The sequence below is a fragment of the Bubalus bubalis genome, chromosome 17 (assembly GCF_019923935.1).
Source record: "Bubalus bubalis isolate 160015118507 breed Murrah chromosome 17, NDDB_SH_1, whole genome shotgun sequence".
Lineage (NCBI taxonomy): Eukaryota > Metazoa > Chordata > Mammalia > Artiodactyla > Bovidae > Bubalus > Bubalus bubalis.
Window position 1 is genome coordinate 8820290 of NC_059173.1, and position 27431 is coordinate 8847720.

Genomic DNA, 27431 nt, shown 5'->3' on the forward strand with positions numbered 1-27431 from the left:
CCCTGCATTGGCAGGCAGATTCTTAACCGCTGGACCAGCAGGGAAGTCCCAGACTGCTAATCAAAATGCCCTTCTGCTGTTATCTTGGGTGGCAAGTCACCTCCTTTAGTCCTGGGCCTCAGCTTCTCCATCTGTAAAATGGGTGTAGCAAGTAGTAAGACATGCCTCTTAGTGTTGTCACGAGGATCGAATGAGCTGATTTACAGCCCTGACTGGCACAGGGCCTGGTGCTGGAAAGAGTGTACCTCCTCCCACCTCACTGGCCACCCTGACCCCAAGCAGACACCAAAGAGATAGCTCCTCAGCCTGGCACACACACGGTCTCAGTCCTGCCTCCTCACTGGGACCCCGAATCCTGCCCACCCTCTCTGAGCCTCACCTTCTGAGCAGTAGGCAGGGTTCACATCCCTGCCTGAGCGAGTGCTTGTCCAGAGCCTGGGCACTGTGGGGTGGGGGCTGGCAGCCGGACTAATTTTACCAATCATGACCGCATCCTCTCAGTCTGGCACGAGGGGAACCTGGCATCAGAGGACCTGGGTCCAGTGTTTGCTCTCGGGGCCTCAGTTTTCCCATCTGTAAGTGGGTCTCCACTGTGAGGGGCTGGAGGCGCTGTTGTCCTCTGCCCCTCCCTCCCCTGTTCACCCCTTTCTCCCCTGTTCACCCCTGCCTCGAGCCACAGAGCTGCGTTCAGCCTTTATTGACAGAAGACGGATCTCCAACACTACGATACACAGTCCTGGGGGCGCCCAAACACAATCTTCATTAACAATGACTCAAACATCTTGACTTATGGGAGGGGACGTCATGTCACACAAAGCAGGCGAGCGGTGCTGTTCCAACACGTAGCACTGAGCTATGAGTAATGATGGTGATGCTTGGCAGAAAGTTCCAGAATTTGGAAGAGGTTAGAGATGGTCCTTCAAGACAGGCCTGAACACCAAGCCTACCAGGTGGCTGGCAGACCTGTGGATTACTCAGAAAATTCTGGCTCTAAGGTTCGGGAACTCCCAGGTGAAGGAACCGAACATCCGGCGGGGCCAGAGAGGACAGTAGTTTAAGCGGTTGCCATGGTTTCTCAGCTTAGCTGGATGATCCCTGGCTTTTTTCCCATTCACCTGGCTCCCCTCTAAGCCAACTATCTGTAGAAACTGCCACTTGGAAAGTCAGTCACTGGCAACAAGAGAGGGAAAAAAGACATAAAGAAGGTCATGGGGCAATGAGACAGGCCAACAAGTGCCAATAAATACTCTGCATTGCAGCTTCTAGAGCCCCACTAGCCACGTGGGTCAGTGGCTTTACCTGGTTCACAATTAACTTTCTTTCCATCAGGAGTGTCTTCATTTCCAGTACAAAAAACCCCTTCCCATTCCTCCCATCCCATCCTGACTTGAAAGCCCCCAAAATCCAAACTAGAAGTCTCCCTTCTTAGGTGCACATTTCAAGAGTTTTGAATCATGACTAAGCATTAGGAAAATATCCAGTCTCTAATTTTAAAAACATAGGATGTTTCACTGTATCAAAAGTGCTTGCTTTTTCTAAAAAAAGCAGCCCAAGACTGCAGAGGGCTTAAGAGTCAGTTGGAGATGTGATATATGGATCATTTAGGGGTGCAGGGAGGGATCATGGAATCTCATTCCACGGGCCACGGGCGAGGTTTGAAGAGGTGGCGTGGATGGGCTCCAATAAATATAAATAAAGGTACATAGGGTCACAGTGCCTGGTGCGGCTCAGGAATCTGCCTGTGAAACCTAACAGACTACGAGGGAAGGGGGCTGCCAGCCAGTGGGGCAGGTGCCCGGTTCCGAGTTCAGCCTTCTCTGGTCCACGAAGGCTGGACAGTCTGCCAGCCCACCCCGGCCTCGGGGCCTATCCGCTGGAGACTGAGACAGGTGTTTCATCCCAGGAGAATAATTTAAAGGCCTTCCCACCGGGGTGTTTCCGTGGAGCACCTGTCCCAAAGTGGGCTGCAGGTCGTTCAGGAACCAGCGGGGAGGCAGACTGGAGAGACCTTGTTCTCAGCTCGGCCAGGCCTCGCATCTTGAGCCTCGGAGGAGCGTCACGGGGGCCTTGTCCACTCTTCTGTCCTGCTGACTTGAGGAGGGCCCAGAAACTTCCCCTGGAGGTCAGGCAAGGTCAGCCAGTAGCCACAGTTCAGAGGCCTGTGGGAGGGTAGGGGGCCCTTCTTCTGACAACACCCGGCTCCATGAGCATCCTTCCAGGGCCCATGTTCTGGGGCAGGCGAGGCGGTCAGGTCAAAGCAGGGCTATTGGCTTGTTCCCTGGGGCGCCCAGGTACTGAGAGGAAGAGGTGGTGGCTGACGTGGCCACACTGTCCGGGGTCGAGTAGGCAGCGTAGAGACCGGTCACCTGAAGGTCTGGGAAGGACTGGTCACTGCCACCAGAGACTGGGGTCAGGCCTGAGGCCCCCAGCTCACAGCCCAGCGGGGAGTCTCCGAAGGCCCCCAGCGTGTCCAGGCTGAAGCCTTCATCCTTGATCTCCTCCCAGAGGTTCCCTTCCAAAGACAAGAGCGTTCATGTCAAAAGGACAGGACTTCGAATCCCATCCTAGGGATGCGGCAAAGACCCACGTGGGGCTTAAACTCACGGCATCACAGGACAGTAGGGAGGAGCCAGCGTCCAGCCCCGGTCCTCCCCTCCCACCCCAGACGTCCTCGGGAACATCACCACCGTCTCGGAGCCTTGGGCTCCTCTGGAGGAAGTGAGATGATCAGAGAACCCACCTCCTGGGACTGCAAGGCTTAGACTAGGGGGTGCGTGGGAAGCACTCGCCCTGTGTTAAGTGGCACCATCGTGGTCAAAGTCAGGGGACAAAAGCGTGATTTCCTTTTAACTGCACGGTAATCCAAGGGAGAGGTGAGGGGAGATGTGAGTTCAAACATACCCATTTCACAGCTATAACTGACCTAGTTAGTAATTTGCTAACTAACTAACCTGCTAACTTGTCCCGTTCCCTCACTAGACATGCAACTCCTTGAAGGGCAGTGGATTACTCGGCCCTTGGCAGGCTCATAGTAGGTGCAGCAGGGCATGGATGGTTTATGAGGCCTCACTGAATCTGAACTTCCCTTGTTCGTTCATTCGTGCATTCCCTGCGTACTGAGGGTGACCATGTGGGTCAGAGCGTGACCTGGCATGAGGCTGGCACACGCAAGTTGACGCAGTTTCTGATCGACAATGTGGGGTCAGAGAGGGCTGGACTGAAATGCCAGTTCTGCCACATATAGCCAGGCGGCCTCAGGCCGAGTGAGGTCTGAATGAAGAAATGAGACTTCATTTCTCTTGGTCTAAGTTTTCTCAGCGGTGGAACGGGAGTGTGAAATGGCAGTGGCCTCCAGGACTGTCGCAGGCTGAGATGGGATGATGCCTCTGAAGTGCTTGGCACAAGGCCTGGTATACTGTAGGCGCTAACTAAATGCCTGCTGTGATTCACTATGATTAGGCGCTTGGGAGGTGTTTGTTGAAGGAATGAGCTGTGGGGTAAATGCTGAGGGCTCTCCTTTCCCCCAATCTTTTCTAGCTGCCCCCTCCCCAGTCCCTCCCTCCCCTTCTGTTCCCCTCGCCCCCTTCCTCCGACCTCACCCTGCAGAGCGAAGTCCATGATGCTGGGGTCCAGGGCATCCACCTCGGTGTTCATGTCGGTGCTGATGTTGATGAAGTCCACGGGCACCCTTCCCATGGCGGGGTGGGGGAGGGGGCTGGGGCTCAGATCCGGCAGGGCGTGCAGAGGTGGGGTCTGGGCCGGGGCAGGAGAGTCCGGGGCCAGATGTGCCTGGGGCTGTACCTGGTGGTGCAAGGGGACCGACTGCAGGGACAGGGTCATCAGTGGCTGGGGTGGGAGCTGGGAGACGCCCAGGCAGCTGTGGGCCATGGCCACTGTGGTGGCGTGGGTCAGCGCTGGGGCCTCAGGCTCCCCTGGCTTGCCAGGGCGTCGGCAGCTTTCCGGCCGGTCCGAGATCAGCTTGTCCAGCTCCTCTGCAGGCAGGTGGGAGAGGTCATTCATCAGAAGCCACCCTCTAGCTCCTGGACCCCCAGCCCAGGCGTGGATTCAAACCCAGTGTTATCAGCTGTGTGATCTTAGCAAGCCTTTTGGACTCTCAGAACGTCAGTCTCTTCATCTATGAGATGGCCTCACACACTCTACATGGGGGTTGTGGAAATGGAATGAAATCTCAAATGACATAGAGACTTGGAACAATGAGATGGGTCTCAGATAACACTGGCTTCCCTCATGGGGACAGTGCTTTATAGAATAATCCTGTAACTCTAGGACTTCACTAAAACCTCATAACAGGCCTACAAGAGGGAAGTAAGGCAGAGATTACAAATCCCACGAGACCGGGACAAAAGTTATTAACATACAGGGGGCCCTAGCCAGAGACATGAAGCCTTGCTGTGGACTGAAAATTGGATCCTCCTCCCTCAATGCTCTTCAACAGAAATAAGATGGAAGTTACTCAAAATTATTTTGAGTTATTGGCTTGTGTCTCATTGACTGCAGCAGTTCTGAGACTGGACCACTAGGGTTGCACACGTTTTAGAAATGAGGACACTTAGAATCCAGAAGGTGAAATGGTCCGCCCAAGATCTCACACCAAATAGGAGTCAGGACGAGCCCTGGATATCAAACCAGACCCCAGAGCTCGCAGCCAAGGGTCTACTGGGTCCTGCTATGGTCCTGATCAACTTATTGAACTGTTCATCTCTGAGCTAGACTCCCATCCCCTTCACACCCAAACTTCAAGTATGATGCTATCCACAGGGCCAAGCCAAATATTCCGAAGGCTGGGTGGCATTAGCCTCCCAGGTCACACTTTCTATTCACATGTCACTCGTATATCCCCAGCTTCACATCTCTTAATTAAAAAAAAAAGCAGGTGCAATATTTTTTTAAATCTAAAGCAACATCACTCATTATCAGAGAAATGCAAATCAAAACCGCTATGAGATACCATTTCACACCAGTCAGAATGGCTGCGATCCAAAAGTCTACAAGTAATAAATGCTGGAGAGGGTGTGGAGAAAAGGGAACCCTCTTACACGGTTGGTGGGAATGCAAACTAGTACAGCCACTATGGAGAACAGTGTGGAGATTCCTTAAAAAACTGGAAATAGACCTGCCTTATGATCCAGCAATCCCACTGCTGGGCATACACACTGAGGAAACCAGAAGGGAAAGAGACACGAGTACCCCAATGTTCATCGCAGCACTGTTTATAATAGCCAGGACATGGAAGCAACCTAGATGTCCATCAGCAGATGAATGGATAAGAAAGCTGTGGTACATATACACAATGGAGTATTATTCAGCCATTAAAAAGAATACATTTGAATCAGTTCTAATGAGGTGGATGAAACTGGAGCCTATTATACAGAGTGAAGTAAGCCAGAAAGAAAAACACCAATACAGTATACTAACGCATATATATGGAATTTAGAAAGATGGTAACAATAACCCTGTGTACGAGACAGCAAAAGAGACACTGATGTATAGAACAGTCTTATGGACTCTGTGGGAGAGGGAGAGGGTGGGAAGATTTGGGAGAATGGCATTGAAACATGTAAAATATCATGTATGAAATGAGTTGCCAGTCCAGGTTCGATGCACGATACTGGATGCTTGGGGCTGGTGCACTGGGACGACCCAGAGGGATGGAATGGGAAGGGAGGAGGGAGGAGGGTTCAGGATGGGGAACACATGTATACCTGTGGCAGATTATGTAAAGTTTAAAAATAAAATAAAATTTAAAATCTTAAAAAAAAAAAATTAAAAAAATAAATAAATAAATAAAGTAACTCATGAACAGGGTAGACAGTTTGGAAAATAGAGAAACATGTGAAGAATATAAAAATTATCAGTGGTCTCTCCATTCACAGTAAAGATTTTGATGTATTTCTTCTAGTCTCTGTGTATACATATATATCTATAAAGATATACATTAATTGACACAAATGGGTGTGGCTACATATGCATTTTAGAATGTGACTACACTATGTATATTGATTCATAACCTGCTTCTTCATCTATCATATTGGGAACATTTCTTTGTAGAGATAGAAATATTTTTGGAATACTAATACTTGCATGGGATAATATTATATCTATTTAATCTCCTATTGTAGGATGTCTAGATTGCTTTCAGTTTTTTACCATCAGAAATCACTTCATGATGGATAACTTTGTTCATAAACTTTCTGCTCAAATCTTTGATTTCTTCAGCATGAACTGCCAGAAGTAGAATAAATGAACCAAACTGGGAACCAAATTTGCAAAGTTTCATGATATTACTTTGCCCTGGGAAAGTTTTACACTTTACATTCCCACCAATTGTGCATGACAGTGCTGATTTCTCCACATCGTAGCCCACGCTGGGTGTTACTGTATTATTATTTTGGGGAGTCTGTTCCAGTATGGTAAGAAAGGTAGGGAAGCCTTGCTTTCCCATGCTTGTTTTGTGTGGCATGTCTGTGGGAGACACTGGGGTTGTTAGTGAGATTCTATACTCATTGCAGGATGGGCAGGGTGCAAGCTCGTGTGTGAGTGTGCGCACGCGCGTGCGTGTGTGTGGTGGGGCGCCTGGGCCTCACCGGGGTTGGCCATGCTCCGGTGGATGGCAGCCAGGTCCTTCCTCTTCCACTTGTGCATCTCCTCCTCCATCTTGTCGATGCGGGCCAGGTTCAGGGCCCACAGGCATCCCTTGCGCGAGGAGCCGCTCATCTTGTTCTCCACCTTCTCAAAGCACTTGTTCAGGGACAGGTTGTGCCGCACAGAGTTCTTCCAGCCGTCCGGAGCTGTCTGGGGGGAGAAATGGACCCATGGGAGACCTCTCTGCAGGGACCCCTCTCTAATCCTGTCTCCCTAGGGGCAATCTCAGACCTGGGCCTAGAGGAGTAGGAGGGACAGTGTCCAATGCTTAACCTTGAGTTGGGAAGACGAGAGGGAGCAGTGAGAACTGTGGCAACCAGGAGGGTCCCCGCTCTGATTCGAGGGGCAGCTGTACTTCAGCTCTGGGCAATGGTTAAGACACAAGGGCAAGGCCCAAGGCTTCCAGATCTGCTCTTTTTCTCCTACTCAGGAGACAAGCAAGTGAGATGATGCTATATGTGGATAATTTGTCGAGTGTATTAAATGCCTATCATTTTAAGTGCTCATACTTTATTGTAAGGTAACCAGACATTGCAATGCACCTCACACCCTCTTCATTTTACACACAGTTTCTCTGTGTTTGCATCATTATGTTTTACCGAGTCTGTGCTGAATAGCTAGATTGACCCTCTAGCCTTTGCCCCCTGAGATGCCTGGTGAACTCCTATTCATCCGTCAAATGCCCAGCTCAAATGCCCCCTTCTCTTTCTGGATTTCTTGGCCCATGTCTGTGTGAGTGCACATTGCACATGTCTTTGGACATGACTGCTGCTGCTGCTGCTAAGTCACTTCAGTCGTGTCCGACTCTGTGCGACCCCATAGACGGCAGCCTGCCAGGCTCCCCCGTCCCTGGGATTCTCCAGGCAAGAACACTGGACTGGGTTGCCATTTCCCTCTCCAATGCATGAAAGTGAAAAGTGAAAGTGAAGTCGCTCAGTCATGTCCGACTCTTAGCGACCCCATGGACTGCAGCCTACCAGGCTCCTCCGTCCATGGGATTTTCCAGGCAAGAATACTGGAGTGGGGTGCCATTGGACATGACTAGGGGACTAAAAGGGTGGCTTAGTTTGGCCCAGGTTCTAGCAGTGCCAGGGAGAGACCAGAGCCACTCTAGCCACCCCCAACCTGGCTGAGGCCCCTCACCTTGAAGTAGGGGAAGTGTTCCTTCATGAAGCTATAGATCTCGCTCACAGGCAGGCTTCCTGTCTTGCTGTTCTTCAGGGCCATGGCGATCAGACAGCTGGAGGCAAAATGTGGGGCAGGCCAGATGTGAAGGCATCTCAAGCTGACAGCCCAAGGTCCCCTCTGCCAGGAAGTTGGCCCTGCTTAACCCCGTTGGTACCAGCCCCTAGATGCTCACAATGTTAGCTCTAAATACCTTTTCATGGCTCTATGTCTTTCCCACCCTCTGCCCTTGACCTTGAGCTCAGCTATTGGTAACGATTTGAGAAACCTTGTCTTTTCATCCTTTTACCCCTTTCTCATCATTAATGGGCCTTTAGACATTAACTGGGCTGTTTAACTGCCTTCCCCAAATCTTGTGAAGTACCCAATACTATTATTTGATGACTTTCTGCATCAGAGGGAACTCAGAGAGGCCAAGCCTCTTACCCAAGGTCACATAGCTAGCTTGTGAATGACAGAGTGGAGCACTGGGCTTAGGGTCTGGAGTGGGTTCTCAGCCCTGGGAACTGACTGACCACATGACGATCCATCCTGAGAATGGGTCCCACTTACCAAAACCTTCCCCTGGGAAGCCTAGGCCACCACACCCATCTGTCTGAGATGCCCTCGAGACAGCCCTCACCCATCTCTTCCCTGAGTCCCCCACCGTCCCAGCCCCCCAGAACCTCACCTGTAGGAATAGATGGGCTTGGGATAATGTTTGGGGTGCAGTTCCTGGGATGAAGGCACAGCCATGCGGGGCTGGGGGTAGGGAGGCCGTGCCCCAAACGGGGAGCCATACAGGCCCACAGGAGCGCACTTCCCATCGGGGGTAGGGGGTAAAGAAGGGTGGCAGGGAGAGAGATGATGAGAGAGAGCATCAGTCACTCGTGATCACCCCGCCACACCCCCATCTTGAAGACGCAGGGTTTATAGCCCTGGCAGACCATCATCTTGTCTCCCCCCAGCACAGGGTTTTGGGTGGAAATCAAATGAACAACCCCATGACATGGTGAAGAATGTTCTTCCCATGTTCCGGGTGGGTAAACTGAGGCTCAGAGCAGTCCCTAGCCAGCCGAAGTCAGGACTGTCTGCTTCTGAGTTCAGGCCCCCCTCACCAGCCCCCAGTACCTGCTGGACACCTGGGGGTAGCGGGAACTGAGGTTGCGAGGCGGCAGAGTACAGCTGCGGTGGGTTCTGTAGGCTGGACGAGGGCTGGCCCCCCACAGCGCACTGGTTCATTTGCTGGGGCCGGGAGAGAAGGAGACGGAGGGTCGAGGGCGACCCCAGCCCTGTAGGACACCTCCCTCGCTCCCCGACCCGCATGGTGGCACTTACGCTGGCTCCGTGGTTGGTCAGGGGACTCAGACCCAGCACGCCTTGGGGGGCCATGCCAGGAGGGCCTTGGAGCAGGTGGCCTGGGGTGGCTGCCACATGCATGTCAGCCGCCCTGGCCAAGGCACCTGGAAAAGGGAAGCGCAGAGACGCCTGGGCTGGGGGAATGGTGGCTGTGGACAGGGACAGCCCCACCCCTGGGCACCTCCAGAGAATGAAGCTGTCCCCTACCCCTGGGGATCAGCGCATAGTAGATGCTTGGCAAACCATGTCTCTGGATGATAGTGGTGAAGAGTGGGTTCCCACCTTCTCTTCTGCCAAGGATCAGCCCAGGAATAGCAGATGTACCTACCCACTTCTCCTGTGCTGGGTCTGTGACAGGCATTGCTAATCTATCACAGAGTTTCACTGCCCCAGCCTGACTTTAGGTAGACACTGCCGATCAAGCAAAGCTGATGTTCAAAATGATCCTGCCCTGGGGCCTTCAGCTCTCCTTTGAGCTCTGGCTGCCACCTGGGCTCATCCTTTGTGCTTTGGTCTGTCTTCTTTGTCCTTCCATCTCTGACCAGACCCTTAGTTCCCCGAGAGCTGGGACCACATTTTATATAACTCAGTGCTGCAAACACCTCACATAGTGACAGGCACACAGGAGATGTGCGTGATGCAGTGAAGGAAGGGGCTTCCTTACTTCACAGTTCCCATCCACTGAATGCCTACTGTGTGCGAGGTACTTTCTGCATTGAGTCCTCCAACACCCCATGAAGGCAGTTCTATTATCTTTTCATCATAGGTGAGGAAAGAAGTTCAGAGGCAAAGCCATCTTCCCAAGGTCACATAGCTGTCCCCTCAGGGTTCTAGATCAGGGATCGAGAAACTATTGGCCACCAGACCAAATTGGCCCACAACATGTTTTTGTAAATAAAGTTTTATTGGCACATAGCTACAGCCATTCATTTACGTATTATGTATGGCTGGTCTTGAACAGCAGTGACAAAGTTGAAATGTTTCAACAGAGACCATCTGGCTCACAGGGTCTAAAATATTTACTGGCCCCTTACAGAAAAACTGTGCTGACTCCTGCTGATGTTTTGGCCAAGAACAATGTGTCCAATGAAAGAAATACTCCTAGGCGATAAGTTTTTAACTATGGGTCCTTTTAATGTACTGCAGTGATTGGTTTTGTTGATTTTTTTTCTTCTTATGACACACTTTCTGTGTCCCTAAACATTTAATCCACTTGCTATGGCTGCAAACAGGCTGCCGTTTGTTGAGTACCTACTGTGTGCTGGGCGCTGTGCTCAGTACATTTTAAACAAATATTTATTTATTTATTTGGCTATGCTGGGTCTCAGTTGCAGCACACAGGATCTTCTTCACTGTCGCACACAAGATCTTTAGTTGCAGCTTGCATATGGGATCTAGTTCCCTGACCAGGGATCGAACCCAGGCCCTCTGCATTGGGAGCTCAGAGTCTTGTAGCCAGTGGACCACCAGGGAAGTCCCTGTGATACTTTCTTTAAAGAAGTCAAAGTACGTAAAAAAATTTTTTGTGGTAACCCTTTTAAAAAATTGAAGTATCTGCCATGGAGAAGTATGCAGCACCACCTTGAATAACATTAATATTAAATCACATTCTTCAAGGTTTTTTTCTGGCTTAAGACTGATAGTAACTTCTGGGACTTTCCTGGCAATCAGTGGTTAAGACATTGCCTTCCAATGCATGGGGTGTGAGTTTGATCCCTGGTCAGGCAGCTAAGATCCCACAATATCACTTCCATTTTATGTTTTGCTTTTTGGCTGCCAAAAACCAAAAAGTCAAAACATAAAATGGAAGCAATATTGGAACGAATTCAATAAACACTGAAAAATGATTCACATAAGAAAAAAAAAAGTCCATATATATATATGGACATCCCTGGTGGCTCAGACGGTTAAGCATCTGTCTACAATGTGGGAGACCTGGGTTCAAACCCTGGGTCAGGAAGCTCCCCTGGAGAAGGAAATGGCAATCCACTCCAGTACTATTGCCTGGAAAATCCCATGGACAGAGGAATATATCAGATCAGATCAATCGCTCAGTTGTGTCATATATATATATATGTATATATATATACATATATATATATACATATATATATATACATATATATATATATATATAAACTTTTTATATATAATCTGAAAATCTTTTCCAGATTCTTTTCCCTTATAGTTGTTTAATTGCTCAGTCATGTCCAACTCTTTGCAACCCCATGGACTGCATGCAGCATGCCAGGCTTCCCTGTCCTTCACTATCTCCCAGAGATTGTTCAAGCTCATGTCCATTGAGTCCGTGATGCCATCAAACCATCTCATCTTCTGTCACCCTGTTTTCCTCCTGCCCTCAATCTTTCCCAGCATCAGGGTCTTTTCTAATGAGTCAGTTCTTCACATCAGGTGGCCAAAGTGTTGGAGCTTCAGCTTCAGCATCAGTTCTTCCAATGAATATTCAGGACTTATTTCCTTTAGGATGGACTGCTTGGATCTCCTTGCTCTCCAAGGAACTCTCAAAAGTCTTCTCCAACACCACACTTCAAAAGCATCAATTCTTTGGCAATCAGCCTTCTTTATGGTCCAACTCTCACATCTGTACATGACTACTAGGAAAACCATAGCTTTGACTATACAGACCTTTGTTGGCAAAATGATGTTTCTGCTTTTAATACACTGTCTAGGTTAGTCATAGCTTTTCTTCCAAGGAGCAAGCGTCTTTTAATTTCATGGCTACAGTTACCATCTGCAGTGATTTTGGAGCCCAAGAAAATAAAGTCTCTCACTGTTTCCATTGTTTCTCCATCTATTTGCCATGAAGTGATGAGACCAGATGCCATGATCTCAGTTTTTTGAATATTGAGTTTTAAGTCAGCTTTTTCACCCTCCTCTTTCACCTTCATCCAGAGGCTCTTTACTTCCTCTTTGCTTTCTGCCATAAGGGTGGTGTCATCTGCACATCTGAGGTTATTGATATTTCTCATGCCAGTCTTGATTCCAGCTTGTGCTTCATCCAGCCCAGCATTTCGCATGATGTACTCTGCATGTAAGTTAAATAAGTAGGGTTACAATATACAGCCCTGATGTAGTCCTTTCCCAATTTTGAATGAGTCTGTTGTTCCATGTCCAGTTCTAAGGGTTGCTTCTTGACCTGTATACAGGTTTCTCAGGAGATAGGTAAGGTGGTCTGATACTCCCAACGCTTTAAGAATTTTCCAGTTTGTTGTGATCCACACAATGAAGCAGAAAATATTTTTCTGGAATTCCCTTGTTTTTTCTATGATCCAACAGATGCTGGTAATTTAATCTGTGGTTCCTTTGCCTTTTCTAAATCTAGCTTGTACATCTGGAAGTTCTTGGTTCATGTACTGTTGAGGCCCAGCTTGAAGGATTTTGAGCATTACCTTGCTAGCATGTAAATTGAGTACAATCATGCAGTAGTTTGAACATCCTTGGGCATTGCCCTTCTTTAGGATTGAGTATAGTTTCCTGTGCTATACACTAGATCCTTGCTGTTCATCTATTTTATATATAGTAGTGTGTATATGTTAGTCCCAAACTCCAAATTTCTGTCTCCCCCACTAACCCCAACCCAAAGTACTCCTAAAGAAGTAAAGGAACTGAACTTCTGTAAAGGGTCGGACAGCAAATATTTTAGGCTTTTGCCAGCCACGTGATCTGTCTTGTCTGTGGTTTATAACCTTTGAAAAATGTAAAAGCATTCTTAATACAAAGGCCACACAAAAATGAGCCATGGGCTGCATTGGCTCCCAGAGGTGGTCACCTGCTGACTGCTCTCCGTGTTCTAGATGTCCCGGGGTGAGGGGAGGGGCTGTCTTTATTCTTTGCTGAAATCTGAGCTCACACAGGGCCTGGCACACCATGATGAGCAAAACAGCGAACCACATCCCTCTGGGGAAGGTAGAATTAGTCCCATTTTACAGAGGCAGAAACTGAGGCCTGGAGAGAGAGAGACTGACCTGGCCACGACCATCCCTGGTTCACGGAAGCACTGGGCATCACCTTTCCCCGTCTCCCTATCCCGCTGCACCTTCCCGCCGCCCCGCCTCACCCCTGTGCCTACCTAGGTGCGTGTGTGGCATACTGGGGCCGCCCAGGTCCACACGGCCACTCGCCATCTGCTGCAGCCTCGGCACATCCACGGCTGTGAGCCACGACAGCGACTGCAGGTCCCCGGGAAGGTCATCGTCGCAGGTGGTGGCCAGGAGCCTGCAGGGAGGGGCAGGAGCTCGGGCGGGGGCGGGGAGCTCAGGCCAGCTCTTGGGGGCTCCTTCACCTCTGGAATCACCCCAGAAGCTTCTCACCTTCCCCAGGCCACCTCACCCTCCAATCTGCCCATCCCTAAGGAGCCCTCTTTAGCAGCCAGATTGCACATCCTCAAACCTTTCCTTCATTTATTCACTAGACACATCTTACTCAATCCCTACCCCCAAATGATAAAACTAGTGTTTGTTTGAGCACTTATTATGTGGCAGGCACCATATCAAGTCCTTCCCAGGTAGCAACCCAGAAGACACCCCCAGTCACCTGATGAGGCAGGTGTTATTCTTCCCATTTCACAGATGGGCAAACTGAGGCTCATAGCCCCAAGTCACTCACCCAAGGCCAACCCAGAACAGGAAGTGGTAGGGCTGGAACCCCAGCCTGAATTCCTCACCATGACCCCAGGCAGCCCCTGGAGCTTCCAGTTAGGATACATGCCCCCCACAACTCAGCCAATACCAGAGCAAAAACATTTATTTCTATGCAAAGAAAGAGTATCCATCAAGAATACCAGGACAAGTACCCCCAATTTGGGGTAACCATGGCTCCCCAATGTCCTTCAAGTGCTCACCCCACACCTCCAGGGCCCTGGACCTCACAGCACCATCCTGTCTGTGTTATAATGTAGTGTGTTTGCAAACCGGCCAGGAGCCCACGCCAGCCCCACCATGCCTGCCACCCCACAGGCCAGGCACTTCCTGGTCTGTTGACCCGAGGCCCACCGTCCCAATTTTAAGCTCCAAGTTTCAAAAGTAGGTGTCCTGGGACCTCAGAGAGAGTTGGGGGTGGAGGAGGTGGAGCCTGGGGTTTTCTTGTGCACAGGACCGTGGACCCAGCTGGGGCATCAGCCTCCACCCCTCCTGCCATCTGCATGGCCCCCCTCAAGCGGTTCTCTCTCTCCATCTCTCTTGCTCTTGCTTCCTTGTGTTTTAGGGCCACAATTAGCGTTGCCATGGCACCGGCTGCTCGGTTGTCGCGGGGCCTGGGCCCTCAGCCCACCAAGCTAGCATCAGGTGACCGCCCGGCCGCCCTGGCGATTGGCTGCCTCATAGGAAAACAGCCTGGAAACGATTTGAAAACTCGGCCAGCCCGTGTCGGCAGCAGTTGGCCCGGCTGCTGTCCCCTGGAGGTCCATTGTGTGACAAACGACTGTTGCCCCCATGGCACGTGGCTCCCATTGTCCTGGGGTCTCCCTGCAATTGTTTTTACAGCCCCCACACCCCCCGGCTGCTGCCCATTCCATCCGCTCATAACTCATCCGGATGAGTGACAGCCACGGGCCAGGCCTGGGTGATGCCATCTGTCCCCTCGGGCCCGTGGAGACCACGGGGTGAGGCTGAAGGCTTGATGTGCCGCCCACCCAAGCCCCCTCCTCGCCCCAGGGCTGGCCGACCTCCCGGCCCCTGATGGCGGGAGCCCTAGCCCTGCTCAGTAACCTGCTATGGCTCCCCAGTGCCCTTGCGGCTCTGCCTGGCGGCGTCCTTGCCTCCTCCTGCTCCAAGGAGGATTGGAGGTGAAGCCCTGGTGCAGGTTTCTCAGGTGGGGACCCCACCAGAGCCCCCTGAATGGCATGGGGCTTGTAAACACACCAGGGTCCTGGACATCACCATGGGGCAGGATCTCTGGAGGCAGGTGACTCTGTTAGGTGATGTGTTATTTAAGAGCCTGGACTCTGGGTTCTAATCCTGGTCTTACACACTTACCTGTGTGCCCTGGGGCCACTGACTTAACCTTTCTGAGCCGCAGTGTTTTTGATCGACAAAGTTGGGCTAAATAATAGTTCCTATCGGACTTCCCTGATGGCTCAGTGGTAAAGAATCCACCTGCCAGTAGAGGAGATGAGTGTTCGCTCCCTGGGGTGGGAAGATCCCCTGGAGAAGGAAATGGCAACACACTCCAGTGTTCTTGCCTGGAGAATCCCATGGACAGAGCAGCCTGGTGGGCTCTGGGGTCACACAGACCTGCCCCTGCTGCTGCTACCACTACCGGCTTCCGTTTACTGAGTGCCGCTCGTGTCCTCTGACAGGCCCATTTTACAGATGGAGAAGCTGAGGCCCTGAGCTCGCAGATGCTCTGAGTTTCGTCCCCCAGAGTGAGAATCACAGCTGTACAGGTGGTAGAGGCTGTTAATGGTGCTCATCTGATCAATCTTTTCTTTTTTTTCCTGCTGCTTGAGAGCCCCGTCAGGCTCCCCTGGCCCCCACAGCAACACACACATCCGCCCCGGCGCCCCCAGCCCTGCAGCAGCCTGGCATCCATCCTGCCCCCCCTGGTACCGCCCTGCCCCCACACGGGAGCACAGTCCCACCTCTGGGGCAGGAAAGCCCTTTCGGCTCTCTCTCCCCAACCCAACTGTGCCCACCCCTGGAGGCTCACTTCAAATCCTATGTTCTGGCTTCTTCATGCCAAATTCCCGCCCCTCACTTTACCCACATGGAGACTGAGACCGAGAGAAAGGAGGCGGTTTGCTCCCTATGTCATTGTCCAGGAAAGGACTAGGGAAGGGACTCTGGGCTTGCTGTGTGGGCCCCTTCCAGCCGGGGAGCACCTTCTCCTCCAGGAAGTCTTTGCAACCTAGACCCCAAGCTCAGAGACCCCTTCTGCACCCTGGGTGGGTGAGTCCTGCCCTGCCATCTCTTTGCCCAGATCCTGCCTCTCGGCTCACGGAGGGCTGGCCCCCAGTCCCCATCACCCCAGGCCTCAGCACACAGTGGAGCTACTTCAATGCCTGCTTGACCAGTCAAACAGGGTGACCCCAGGCCACCGATCCAGAGAACCTGGGTGACAGGACAGTGACTGTCACATCCAGCGGTTTAGCCGTCCTCTGCCTCCTCGAGCCCTTGCAACAGCCTCGGGAGAGGGACAGGGGTGAGGTAGCCCCACTTTACAGATGGGAAAACTGAGGCCAGACCGGCAAAAGCAAAATCGTGGCCAGGACTCAAACCCGGGTCTGTCTGCTGCACTGTGGGCTGTACCTGCGGCACCACAGGCAGAGAAGCCCCGTCCTCTGGGGGAGATGCCCCCACCCTGAGTCTGGGGCTCTCAGCGGGGGCCCTGTGGACCAGCGTCACCCAGGAGCTGGTTCCACTGCAGAATCTAAGGCTCAGCCCAGTCCCTGGAGTCTCATACTGAGGCTGTGGGGCCCTGGAAGCTGTGTATTAGTGGCTCCCTGAGCTCTAGGGGGCGGGGGGTGGGGGACAGCCCTGAGAGGGTGTGGCAGGGGCTTCACACAGCTCAGGCTTTGATTGGACAGATGTGGGTTCGAGTCCTTATGATCCCCTGTCTGTGTGACCTTGAACAAGTCACTTGAGGTCCCTGAGTCTCCATTTTCTCATCTGGAAAATGGGAGAGGAACAGACCGCTTCTCCCCAGGCTGCTGAGGGCATTAAGTGAGACAGCGTGTGTTCAACTTTCAGCACAGGTCTGACCCCCACCCTCGCTCTTTGGGGGCTTACTGCTCATTCTGGGGATGGACAACCAGACCCTGCTCCCTCTGCCATCTCCGGCATCCCAGAGGTTGTCTGGTCCTCCCTCCCAGCCAGGCCAGAATGCCAGCCTCCGTGTGCCTGGCACGTAGCCCTGCCAGTCTCCTGCGATGGCTGTGGCTGCCCAGAGCTGTGCTGGAGCCTGCCGGCCCTGAAGCCTGGCTTACGTCCTGCTGCCCCTGGCTCACCTGGCTCCAGGCACCTCTTCACCGTGGGTCACAGGAACCCAGAGGTGATGCTCTGGGGCCTAAATGGGAGTGTCCCATCCCCACTGCCCGGCCTGGGGCCCTGACCATCTGTCTCCTTCACTCCCACCCTCCTTTGCCCCCAGGAGAGGCACACAGCCCTTCTCCATGGTGCCGTGTGAAGGCCCCCAAAACCTCCCCCAACCTGTGCCTTGAATTTCCTCATTCGAGATGTCCCCAGGGGCCTACTTTCTGCTCTGTCCTAGAGAACTTTATGTTAAATGGCCTCAACCATGGGATCCGTGGCAGTTGTGACAAGAGAAAGACTTTGTGGTTCAAGAACCACTATGGCTTCTGAGCCACAGGCCCTCAGAAAGGCACTGAATTCCCCAGCCTCTGTTTCCCCACCTGTAAAATGGGCACAAATGATAAACAGAGCTGCAGTGTCTCATACTGCGCCCAGGACTGGCATATCAGTGTAGAGGTGAAGTGGCTTGTGAACTGTCCTGCCATCTGTGAGGGTTTGGGACTATTGCTACAAGTGAGTGTGTGTGTGAGCCTGTGCCAGTCTCTTGAATGGGTTTCTCGTCTGCTGGAAAATGATGGACGTTTGCGATGCAAAGGAAGAGGCAAACGCAGCCCCATCGCCCTGGGGTCCCTCTGTGTCTTTGGGCGAGGAGGAGAGCATTCCGCCAACCCCGGGTCACCATGTCACTGACGCCTGCCCATCTGGACTCACCTCCAGCAAAGGCCCAAGGAGCATGAAACTGCAAAGACCCAGCTCCTTCTGTCTGCTCCCCCACTCCCCCACCCCCATCCTGCCTCACCCCTGTCCCTCTGCTCCAGCTCTCCCCCTCTCCTCGCCAGTGTCTCTGTCCTCTCGGTGTGTCTCCCTGTCCCTGGGTCTGAGGGGCCCTGTGATGAAGTCCTGGCCCCGCTGTTCCTGTCTGCTGACCTCAGACACGCTTCCGCACCTCCTGAGCCTCTGTTCCCTCCCCTGCGGAGTAGGGCGATACTGACAGAGGCCAAGAGCCCAGGAGAGGCTCTTGCTAAGCCTCTACCAGCTTCCTGCAGTCCCTTCTCTCTCTGACCCAGCATCCAGGTCACCCCCCCACCCCGCCCCATCTCCTACACTCACCCACCCATCATTCCTGTGTCCCCACCGCAGGGCTGCCATTGAGCCAGGCTTTCAGGGGATGTGTCTTCCCTGATAGCTCAGTTGGTAAAGAATCCGCCCCCAATGTAGGAGACCCCTGGTTCAATTCCTGGGTCAGGAAGATCTGTTGGAGAAGGAACAGGCCACCCACTCCAGTATTCTTGGGCTTCCCTTGTGGCTCAACTGGTAAAGAATCTGCCTGCCATGTGGGAGACCTGGGTTCGATCGCTGGGTTGGGAAGATTCCCTCAGAGAAGGGAAAAGCCTGGAGAATTCCAGCTGGACACGACTGAGTGACTTTCACTGTTACTTTTTGGGGGATGACAGCAGTTAACCCACGCACCTGTGCTCAGGTGATTCCCACACGTCCAGTTTCCCCATCTATAAAGCATTACTGGCTATATATATATATGTGTGTGTGTGTGTGTGTGTGTGTGTGTATATATATATATACTGCTAAGTCGCTTCAGTCGTGCCCGACTCTGTGCGACCCCAGAGACGGCAGCCCACCAGGCTCCCCTGTCCCTGGGATTCTCCACGCAAGAACACTGGAGTGGGTTGCCATTTCCTTCTCCAATGCATGAAAGTGAAAGTGAAGTCGCTCAGTCATGTCTGACTCCTAGCGACCCCATGGACTGCAGCCTTCCAGGCTCCTCCGTCCATGGGATTTTCCAGGCAAGAGTACTGGAGTGGGGTGCCAGCTGGGGATCCTCATTAGTGAATGGAAAGCTTTGGGGTCAAAAAGAAGATGACCTAGGTAGCACTCCAGAGTCCCCTTTTGAATGAAAGGTTTCCCCCACAGCTCTCCACCCACTCAGGGGGCAATCTTCCTTCTCAAAGCTCAGCCCCACTCATCTTATTCTTATTAAAATACATACACACCCCAGGGGGCACCATCACTCCCTTTCAGAGACAGCAAAGATGAGGCCAAGCCCAGTGAGCTGGCCTCAGCCACCTCCTGGCAATGGCCCCAGGAGGGGCCCCCGCACCTCCCGCCTGTCCCTCCGGGGCCTCAGTTTCCCCATCTGGAATGTCGGAGTTGAGCCTCTCTCATCTCCGTGGGGCAGCCACTGGGACACAGCCTGCAGGGCCTGGAGGACTGTAGAGGTGGGCAGCTCAGCTCTGCCGGCGAGTGGGATGCTGAAGGGTACCGACCCATTATGAGGGGGTCACGGCCTGGAGCATCTGAGAGGGGCAGACCCCGGTTAGGAGCCAGGTGGTACCCTGGGAAAATCAGCATCAGAATAACCTGTTATCGGTGCAATGGTGCGTGTGTGCGTGTTCAGTGGCTCCGTTGTGTCCAACTCTTTGAGACCCCATGGACTGTGACCGCCAGGCTCCTCTGTCCATGGGGTTTTCCTGGCAAGAACACCAGAGTGGGTTGCCGTTTCCTTCTCCAGGGGATCTTCCCACCCCAGGGACTGAACCCGCGTCTCCTGTGTTGCAGGCAGATTCTTCACCGCTGAGCAGCGAGGAAGCCCTGCCAACAGCAGGGCCACCGTGTTCAGGTGCTTCCTCTGCGCCTATCACTTCGCTTGTGTTCCGTGTGGCCGTCGTGCATTTCGCTCTGAAGCCTCTGGGCTTATCAGAAGGGGTGGGCCCCCTGCAAGGCTATCTTCTGCGCTCACCGCACCTAGAAAACCTGGGCCCAGGGCTCCTGTGCTTCTCCTTTTGTAGCATTTCTGTGTAGTTGGTTGTGAGTGGAGGCCCTAGGGTCCACCAGGCTTGGTTTTGAACCCCACCCAGTCCTTAATAGCTGTGAGATTTGTCTGCAGTGATCTGCCTCTCTGAGCCTCAGTTTGCTCATCTGTAAAATGGGGGTGCTAACACCTGTACCCATCTCATAGGGGTTTGTAAGGACTAAGTGTAGTTCAGGTGGGACACCCCAGAGCACACATCAATATGCATGGCATGCTAGCAGTTCAGATTAGCGTACACATCCTCAGCAGGGTATGGACTCAGCATGAAGCAGGCTCCATGGGGAGGGACACCGCAGAGGATCTGACTCAGGAAGCATCTGATTCATTTCACTAATACCTCCTAAACTCCTACTTGCCAGGCCCTGTTCTGGCAGGCAGACAGAATTCCCTCTGTCCAAGGAAAGAACTTTCTAACTGACCTAGGGATGCAAAGGAGGAGAGGGAGAGGTCTACCCCCTGGCATGCCCACCTTCCTGCCAGTCCACTCAGGTCTATAACTCCCTCGTCTCCTGCCAGCCTGTGGAATGGCTGCGTACAACACCCATTCCTCAGATGGGATGACTGAGGCCCAGAGAAAGGAGGAGATACCCCTCAGCCTCACAGCATGTCAGCAAAAGACCTGGGATTTAAACCACCCACCCTGGAGCCTCTTCACTTGGATACTCTGCCAGCATGGCTGAGCTATAGCAAGTTGTAAGCAGGAAGGGCAAACGCCATTCATGTTATTTTTAAGAGGATCAGGCTGCAAGGTACCTCCATGCTGTTGGGGCCACTGGTCAGGGGCCCCTGTGGTGGCCCTGGGCAAAGAGAGAGATCCTTGGAGTCCATGGCTACTGTTCTACACTGGCCAGGGGGCCATGCTGAAAACACTGAACAATATCCTTCATCAATTAGCTATGTTCATTGATCCTTTGGAGGGATGGAAGATGAGCCAGGAGAGCGGGGCCTGGGGTGGGTGAGCCCCAGGAGACCTGGATCGCAGTCCTGGCCCCGCTCCTAATGGAGGGGGGGTGGTCTTTGTGCAGGCGACTCACTGCCTTTGATCCTCAGTTTTCTCACGCACAGAACAGAGGTGATGGAAGGGCCTAGCTTGCTTCCTGGTTCAGGGCAGGCAGATCACTGCAGGGCACAGTGCAGTGTTTGGCTCAAGTGCTAGGCGCATGTTTGCGGAAGGGGTGGATTTCATACCCAGCTTTCAGAGCAGCCTTTTACAAGGGACATCAGAACCTGTCACTGTCCTTAAAATCCATTAGCGTAGTAAGACTCAAGCTCCTTGCCATGATCTGACCCTTGCCCATCTCCTCCCCTCTCCCTTTTGCTCTAGCAAACCTGCTCATCTTTCAGGTTCCCCAAACATTCCATGTTCTGTCTGCACATGCTGTTCCCTCTCCTGGGAATGCTGTTCCATGCACTTATTCACAGCTAGAGCTTTCTTGTGCTTCTGACCACAGCCTAACCGCTCCCTCCTTTGAGAGCTCCTCCCTCGTCACCCCCATCCCTGGTGGTCCTTGCAGTGTTGTGTCTGAGGAATATTTAGCATTTTGTCTTGAGTTATTCATGTATACATGTTTCCAGTCTTTCCACTCGAGGAGGGCAAGGACAGAGAGGCCCTCTTTTGTGGTCAGCACCCAGCAAAGGACCTGGCACCCTGTGGGCATTTATTCCATACCTGCTGGAGTAGCAAAAGGATGAGGGATCTCCCCCAAGTTCAACCCAGTTCAGCTCCAACACATCTAACATCCCCCAATTTCTATCCATTTCCTGCCCAGCTTAGACACCACCTCCCCCAGGAAGCCCTCCCAGACCAGCCCGGTATCTCCTAGTCCTTCCATCCCCTGGAATGACTGCTGCTGCTAGCATCTACCCTGGCATAGACTCCTGAGCTCACTGATTTATTTTAACCCTATTATCTGCCTTCTCAGTGCAGTTCAGTCGCTCAGTCGTGTACGACTCTTTGTGACCCCGTGGACTGCAGCACGCCAGGCCTCCCTGTCCATCACCAGCTCCCGGAGCTTACTCAAACTCATGTCCATTGAGTCGGTGATGCCATCCAACCAGCTCTCTCTCAGTCCAGAGCCCACATTTAACCCTTTACTTCCTATCTTGGGGATTCTTAGAGTTGATACAGCAATTGTGCAGTGGAAGGAACAGATGTTTGCGGTTTGAATCGTGTCTCAGTCCCTTTGTAGCTGTGTGACCTTAGGCAAGTCACTTCAGGCCTCTGTGCCTCAGTTTTCCCACCTGTAAAATGGAATAAGAATTCCCACCACAGAGGATAACTGTGAGGATAAGATCAGATAACTTCTAAGAACGGGCACGAGGCAGCTACTCCAACCACATTTCACTGTTTTCTCCTCTGGCCTTTCGTTGTTACTAGGAGGGGTTTGCCCAGAAAATATTGTCTCTGTGGGGAGTGGGGCAGAGGCACAGAGGCACATCTGTCTGTCCATCCGTCTGTACACTATGATTATAACTAGAAGGTTTTACCTGCCTTCTGGAGATGTGGTTAGTAAGAGATTGTTCCATCATTACTAACTGTTCTTGTTTCCAACCCAACCTTTACACAAAAGGGATTAGCATTTCATGGAGCTGTTTATTTAGTGAACACATCTTTTGTAAGATCTTCTGTAACCGTTTACAGGAAGAAGAAAATCAAATGCCATTGTAGCAAGCTCAGAAAGTCCCCACCGGGGATAACATGAGCATAACATGCAACGATTTGATTAGGAATTTGGAAGAGACTCTTTCCTTTCTAGAACTTGGCTTGGGACTTGGTGCGCTTGCGAGTGCCAGATGCATGTTTCTGGGGGTGGAAACACAAGACCCAGAAGGGAGACGGCACCCCAGGAAGGCTACCTCTCGTCCCTTGCCCTCGGGTAGCCTGAGTAGCCATCCTGGCCACCCCAAACACCCAGAAGGGCAGTAGGTTGCAAAGATACTTGGATGGTCACTGCCCATGCCAGATGGAGTACCCCCACCCAAGGAGGTTACAACCAATGAGTGGAGCCATTCTGGAATGAGGGTAAACCATCCCCCACACTCCATGCAGTGGGAAGCTTAAGAGGAAAGCAGGTGGTGTCTGCTTGCCCCGGTCCACAGGACAGGATTTTGTCATCACTTGGGCATGCAACTTCCCCAAGTTTCTCTGGATGTGCTATTTCTCATGTGATACTTATCCATTCATCTTTCCACCTAAGGCATATTTATAAAATATCTCCCGTGTGCCTGGCAACTGATTCGCCAATGAGAAAATCACTGTTCAGAGAGGGCAAGACTTTTGCCCAAAGTCACTCCTTTCTTAGGGGCGGGACTGAGGGTCTGGGGAGTCAATACCCTGTATAAGGCTCTGTGATGATAACTACTGAGCCTCATGGTCCTGGGAGAACCTGAAGTTCCAAGCGTCAGCACCCTGCCTCCTCTGGCTTCTCTGGGCCTGTTTTCCAATCTGTAAAAGGAAGTTGTTGGACCTGATCTCTAGAATAAGGAGTTAGCACACAGGAAGTACTTAATACCTCTCAGGGTCTCCTGCTACCCTGAAGAGAGTGGATTTCCAAGAGTGTTGAGCCAAGGGGGAGACCAGCTAACCCACGCTAAGCAGGAGCTGAGCAGGAGCTGTTAGCCGTTGCTCAGGCAATCCGGGCTGCCTGCATCCCTTGGCCCCAGGCGGGCTGGGATGCTGTTGCCAATTTGCTGTCTAGGCCCAGCCTGACTCCGGACAGCTCCCTGGGGGACAATGCAGCTGCTACGCCCCCCAGCCCCCAGCCTCCCATGCACAGCCATTGAGAGTTAACGGCCAAACTCCGCCCCTGGGGATGGAAGGGCAGGCGGCTGGGTGGAGGGCTGCAAGGGGGCTGGAACCAGGCTCACAGCCACTCCCTGGAGAGGCGGGAGGGGGAATGGGAAGCCCATAAACTTCTCCTGGGCTATTATCCCGGGAGAAAAATGGGAGTGGTCGGAAAAATGGGAGTGGGCTAGGGGGAGTCGCTGTATAATCACAAAAGCTCCCCTCCACAAGAAAGCACTCTCCCGGGGTGTGGCTGATGGATGCACAGGCTCCTCCCAAGGACCTGCGAATTGGGCTCTCACGGCTCGTGTCACAGATGAAGACACTGAGGCACAGAGAGGGGCAGTGACTTGCCCAGGGTCACACAGCTGTGAGGTGGTGGAGCAACTTGCTCTGTTCCAACCCCCTGTGCTCTTCACCAGTGGGGCATGGGAGTGGTGGCCGTGGTACCCTCCGGGTGAGGGTTTGAGTCCCCACTGTCCCTGTAACTACCTGCATCCTCTTGTTAAATTGTTTAATCTAGCTGAGCCTTGGTTTTCTCATCTGCCAAATGGGCCCAACAGTGCTCATTTCATAGGGTGGTTGTGGCACAGGGCAGGCAGGCAGGTAAACCGTCAGCTGTTGTTATTGTTGTTGTTGGTATTTTGTTATTCTGCCTTCTATTTATGCTGTTTAACATTAAAAAAAAATCCCTGAATCCCTATGAAAAGGAAAGGCTGAACCCTCCAGGATTTCCCCAAGATCATACAGCAGGCAAGTGACAGAGATGAAATTTCTTTTAATCTAACAACTCTATGCAGTGGGTACCATTTCTGTCCCCATTTGATGGAGGGGGAAACTGAGGTTCAGTGAGGTCCACACAACCAGAGAAGCTGGGATTCTGACCCCAGAGCCAAGCTCCTGACTCTGGTGTTGCCCCCAGTCCACCTGCCAGGGTTTAAAACCTTTCAGCACAGGAAGCCCAGAGGTCTTTGGTTGTAGGATCTTGGGGAAAGCATTCCACTTTTCTGAGCCTCGGTTTCCCCACCTGTATGATGGGGGCTCATCAGAGCAGCTCCTCAAGCTGGGCATACAGTAGGTGCCCACAAACTGCTGTGTACCTGGCACGTGTCTAGGCTTCCAGCCCTACCCACGCAGCCTCTCAGCAAACCCTTGTTTGAATGCATGGCCTTGTTCAGGTCTCTGAAGGCAGTCTCCAGATCCACAGCCTTCTGGAAGCAGTCACCCTCTAATTGGGGTCTGTGGTCTTCCCCAAAGGCACCGCTGGTGAGTTGCAGCAGCCCCGGGAGGCCAGACAGCCCCTGGGTAAACAGGGCTGATCTGAGGTGACAGCCTGCTCTTCCCAGGCCAGCCCCTGTCCCGTCCCCACTCCCTCATGTGGGCCGTGCCCCCTCCACCCAGGGACACATGGTGCTTGTCTTGGGGGCAGGGCACTGGGAACCAGGGCAGGCAGGCCTTCAGTGGCTCACAGGGGAGAGAGGCTGAGGATTCATTTTTGTTCTCCTCCTCCCTCCCTTCGCTGATGACCTTGAACAAGCCCTTTCTCCTTTCTTGGGGGGCATTTCCTGGAGGCCTGTTAAGCTCACTGGAGGAGAAGCCGTAACTGCTATTGCCGTCTCAACATCCACCCAGATGCCCAGTCTCTCACCCAGGAGGGGACTAAAGACTGCAGGTTTCCATGGCCCCACTGCCCCCAGGCCACAAGTCACACACCCTCAGAGAGACACCACCTTTGAAACCGAGATCTTCTAGTTCGCCTGCAGAATCACAGAACTGAATGTAACGGTAGTTCTTGGGCAGTTTCAGAAACCATAGCCAGTGCATAAACACCTCAAACAATTAAAAAAGATGTCATTTGTTATTGTCGAAGCCCTCACCTGTATTCCTGTGGAGAGGGGTGGTGATTTTGCCCTGAGTTTCGAATAATTCCTGACATCATGGATGATATGTCACTTTCTATCATCTCCTTGGGAAAAAGACAAGCAGAAAACAAAACTGCCATCAGCAACGATGTGGACAGGATGGAAAACTCATAGTTTTCCCCCAATTCAAAAGGATAGAGCTCAACCAACAGAACACTTTGGAAAAAAAAAAAAAAAACTAGAGAATTCCTGGGAGTCACAAGTCACTTTTCCAGGGCAGTTCTACAGGGTTTTAGAAGCAAATGAAGAGAATGGAATGAAATTCCAGGCTCTTTCAAATTAATGGGGGAAGGGCAAAGGAAGTCTCTAGAAGCCAAATGTCAAGTCCTGGAAAACGTGGACTTGCAAAATAGGAATCAGAAAAACCTGATTCCCTTCCAAGCCTAGTATTGTCAACCACAGCTCAGTTAGGACCACTTTGGAAAAAATAAAAAAGGACAGCCTGATAAGTCTTGGATGTTTCTCTGGGGGAGCCAAATTCCCACTTGCAAAGGAAATAATCTCCGCAGGGCTCCCACCCTGGAACTGGCTTCAGAAATGTCACATGCCCTAGCTGGAAAACCAATCCAAACCCCCACCACTACCACCACCACTCCATCCTCAGCCCCCCACCCCCGCTACATACAAACAGTCTTTAAAAGAAATCTCCCTTAAGTTTCCCAAACTCTGAGCCTGAAACGAACACAGAAACCCACTAGACTCTCAGATCCGCCCCCAAAGTTATCAAGGATTCTTGGAAATGAGGAAAGGGGAGCAGAGAGAGGCAGCCCCCCGCAACCCCTGCCCCGAGTCTCCCCGCTCCCAGGAAATGCAATGCCGGGCACTGCCCGGGAAGAGGGAAGCAAAGCAGACCGTGCAAGGCGGTACCTGGAGCCGATCCTGGCTGGGCCGCCGCCGCAGGCGCTCCTGGGGCGGGCCGGGGTTTCCGAAGAGGGGGGGGCTCCCTCGCGCTCGCCCCTCGCGTTCCGCAATTTGGCCGCCGTCGCAGCTCGAACCGTTTTTAAATTTCCCTCTCTGGAGCTGTCCAGCTCAGAGCATGCGCAGTAGCTAAGTAGGGGGGCTTTTCCCCAAGGGGTCAGTTACAGGGCAGGGTCAAGGGGATTGCAGCGGACGTTTCCCAGCAGCAGCGAGCCTTGCACGCCCCGGGGGCTCCGGGTGGGGTGTGGCGCAGGGGGTAGGGACACCCCTGTTCAAACTTTGCCAGTAGTGGCCCCCCAAACTGCACTCCCGCGAGCATGCGTTGAGGAGCAGTGAGTGGGAGGGTGGTTTAGGCCCAAATAATTAAGTTGCAAAAGGATGCTGGGTGCATTAAAAACTTGCAGTCCGTCACTGCCCAGGGGGAAAGCAGATGGGTGGGTGTGGAGATCTGTTGCAGCCCCCTCTCTCTCCCGCAACGGGTGTTTGCTGGGGGCCGGGGAGGGCGGTGCGGACAGGCCAGGAGGCCGAGTCGGGGCCCCAGGTAAACACGGATTCAGGCCACCTGTCTCTTTAAGAAAGTTGCGCCCGCGCGGATTGGCGCGGCGCGCTGCCGGAGGGGCCCGCGGAGCTGGGAGCGCTCGCGCCGGGCGCCTGCACCTGCCGGGACCGCTAGGGCGGGGTACCCGGGGTCCGCCAGCCCCCGTCCCGCGTGGAAAGTGAGTCGGCCCGGAGCGAGCGCGGCGGATCCCTAGGCCCGGCCAGCGGCGGGTGCGGTGGAGGCTGCGGTGCTCGCGGTCCCGCGCGGC

At 52.7% G+C, this 27431-nt stretch overlaps 1 protein-coding gene across 1 annotated transcript; it reads right to left on the bottom strand.

Annotated features, from left to right (window-relative positions):
* Positions 1 to 1074: 1074 nt before the first annotated feature.
* On the bottom strand, positions 1075 to 27429 carry FOXN4 (forkhead box N4). The gene is made up of 9 exons (XM_044930043.2): positions 25663 to 27429; positions 13277 to 13422; positions 9166 to 9290; positions 8959 to 9072; positions 8519 to 8646; positions 7807 to 7903; positions 6606 to 6813; positions 3600 to 3992; positions 1075 to 2512 (listed from the first exon to the last, which is right to left on the bottom strand). Exons 1-9 carry the CDS (start codon positions 25785 to 25787, stop codon positions 2253 to 2255), a joined length of 1596 nt encoding a protein of 531 aa, XP_044785978.2. The 5' UTR covers positions 25788 to 27429; the 3' UTR covers positions 1075 to 2252.
* Between the last annotated feature and the right edge of the window lie 2 nt (positions 27430 to 27431).

What these genes read in the sequence shown, in the direction of transcription:
- FOXN4 (XM_044930043.2), bottom strand. Translation starts at nt 25,787, where the DNA reads ATGGCAGTTTTGTTTTCTGCTTGTCTTTTTCCCAAGGAGATGATAGAA. An exon ending in TACCCCCAGGTGTCCAGCAG is followed by an intron (nt 8,647 to 8,958) that starts GTACTGGGGGCT and finishes CCCGATGGGAAG; the next exon opens with TGCGCTCCTGTGGGCCTGTA. An exon ending in AACACTTCCCCTACTTCAAG is followed by an intron (nt 6,814 to 7,806) that starts GTGAGGGGCCTC and finishes TTCTCCCCCCAG; the next exon opens with ACAGCTCCGGACGGCTGGAA.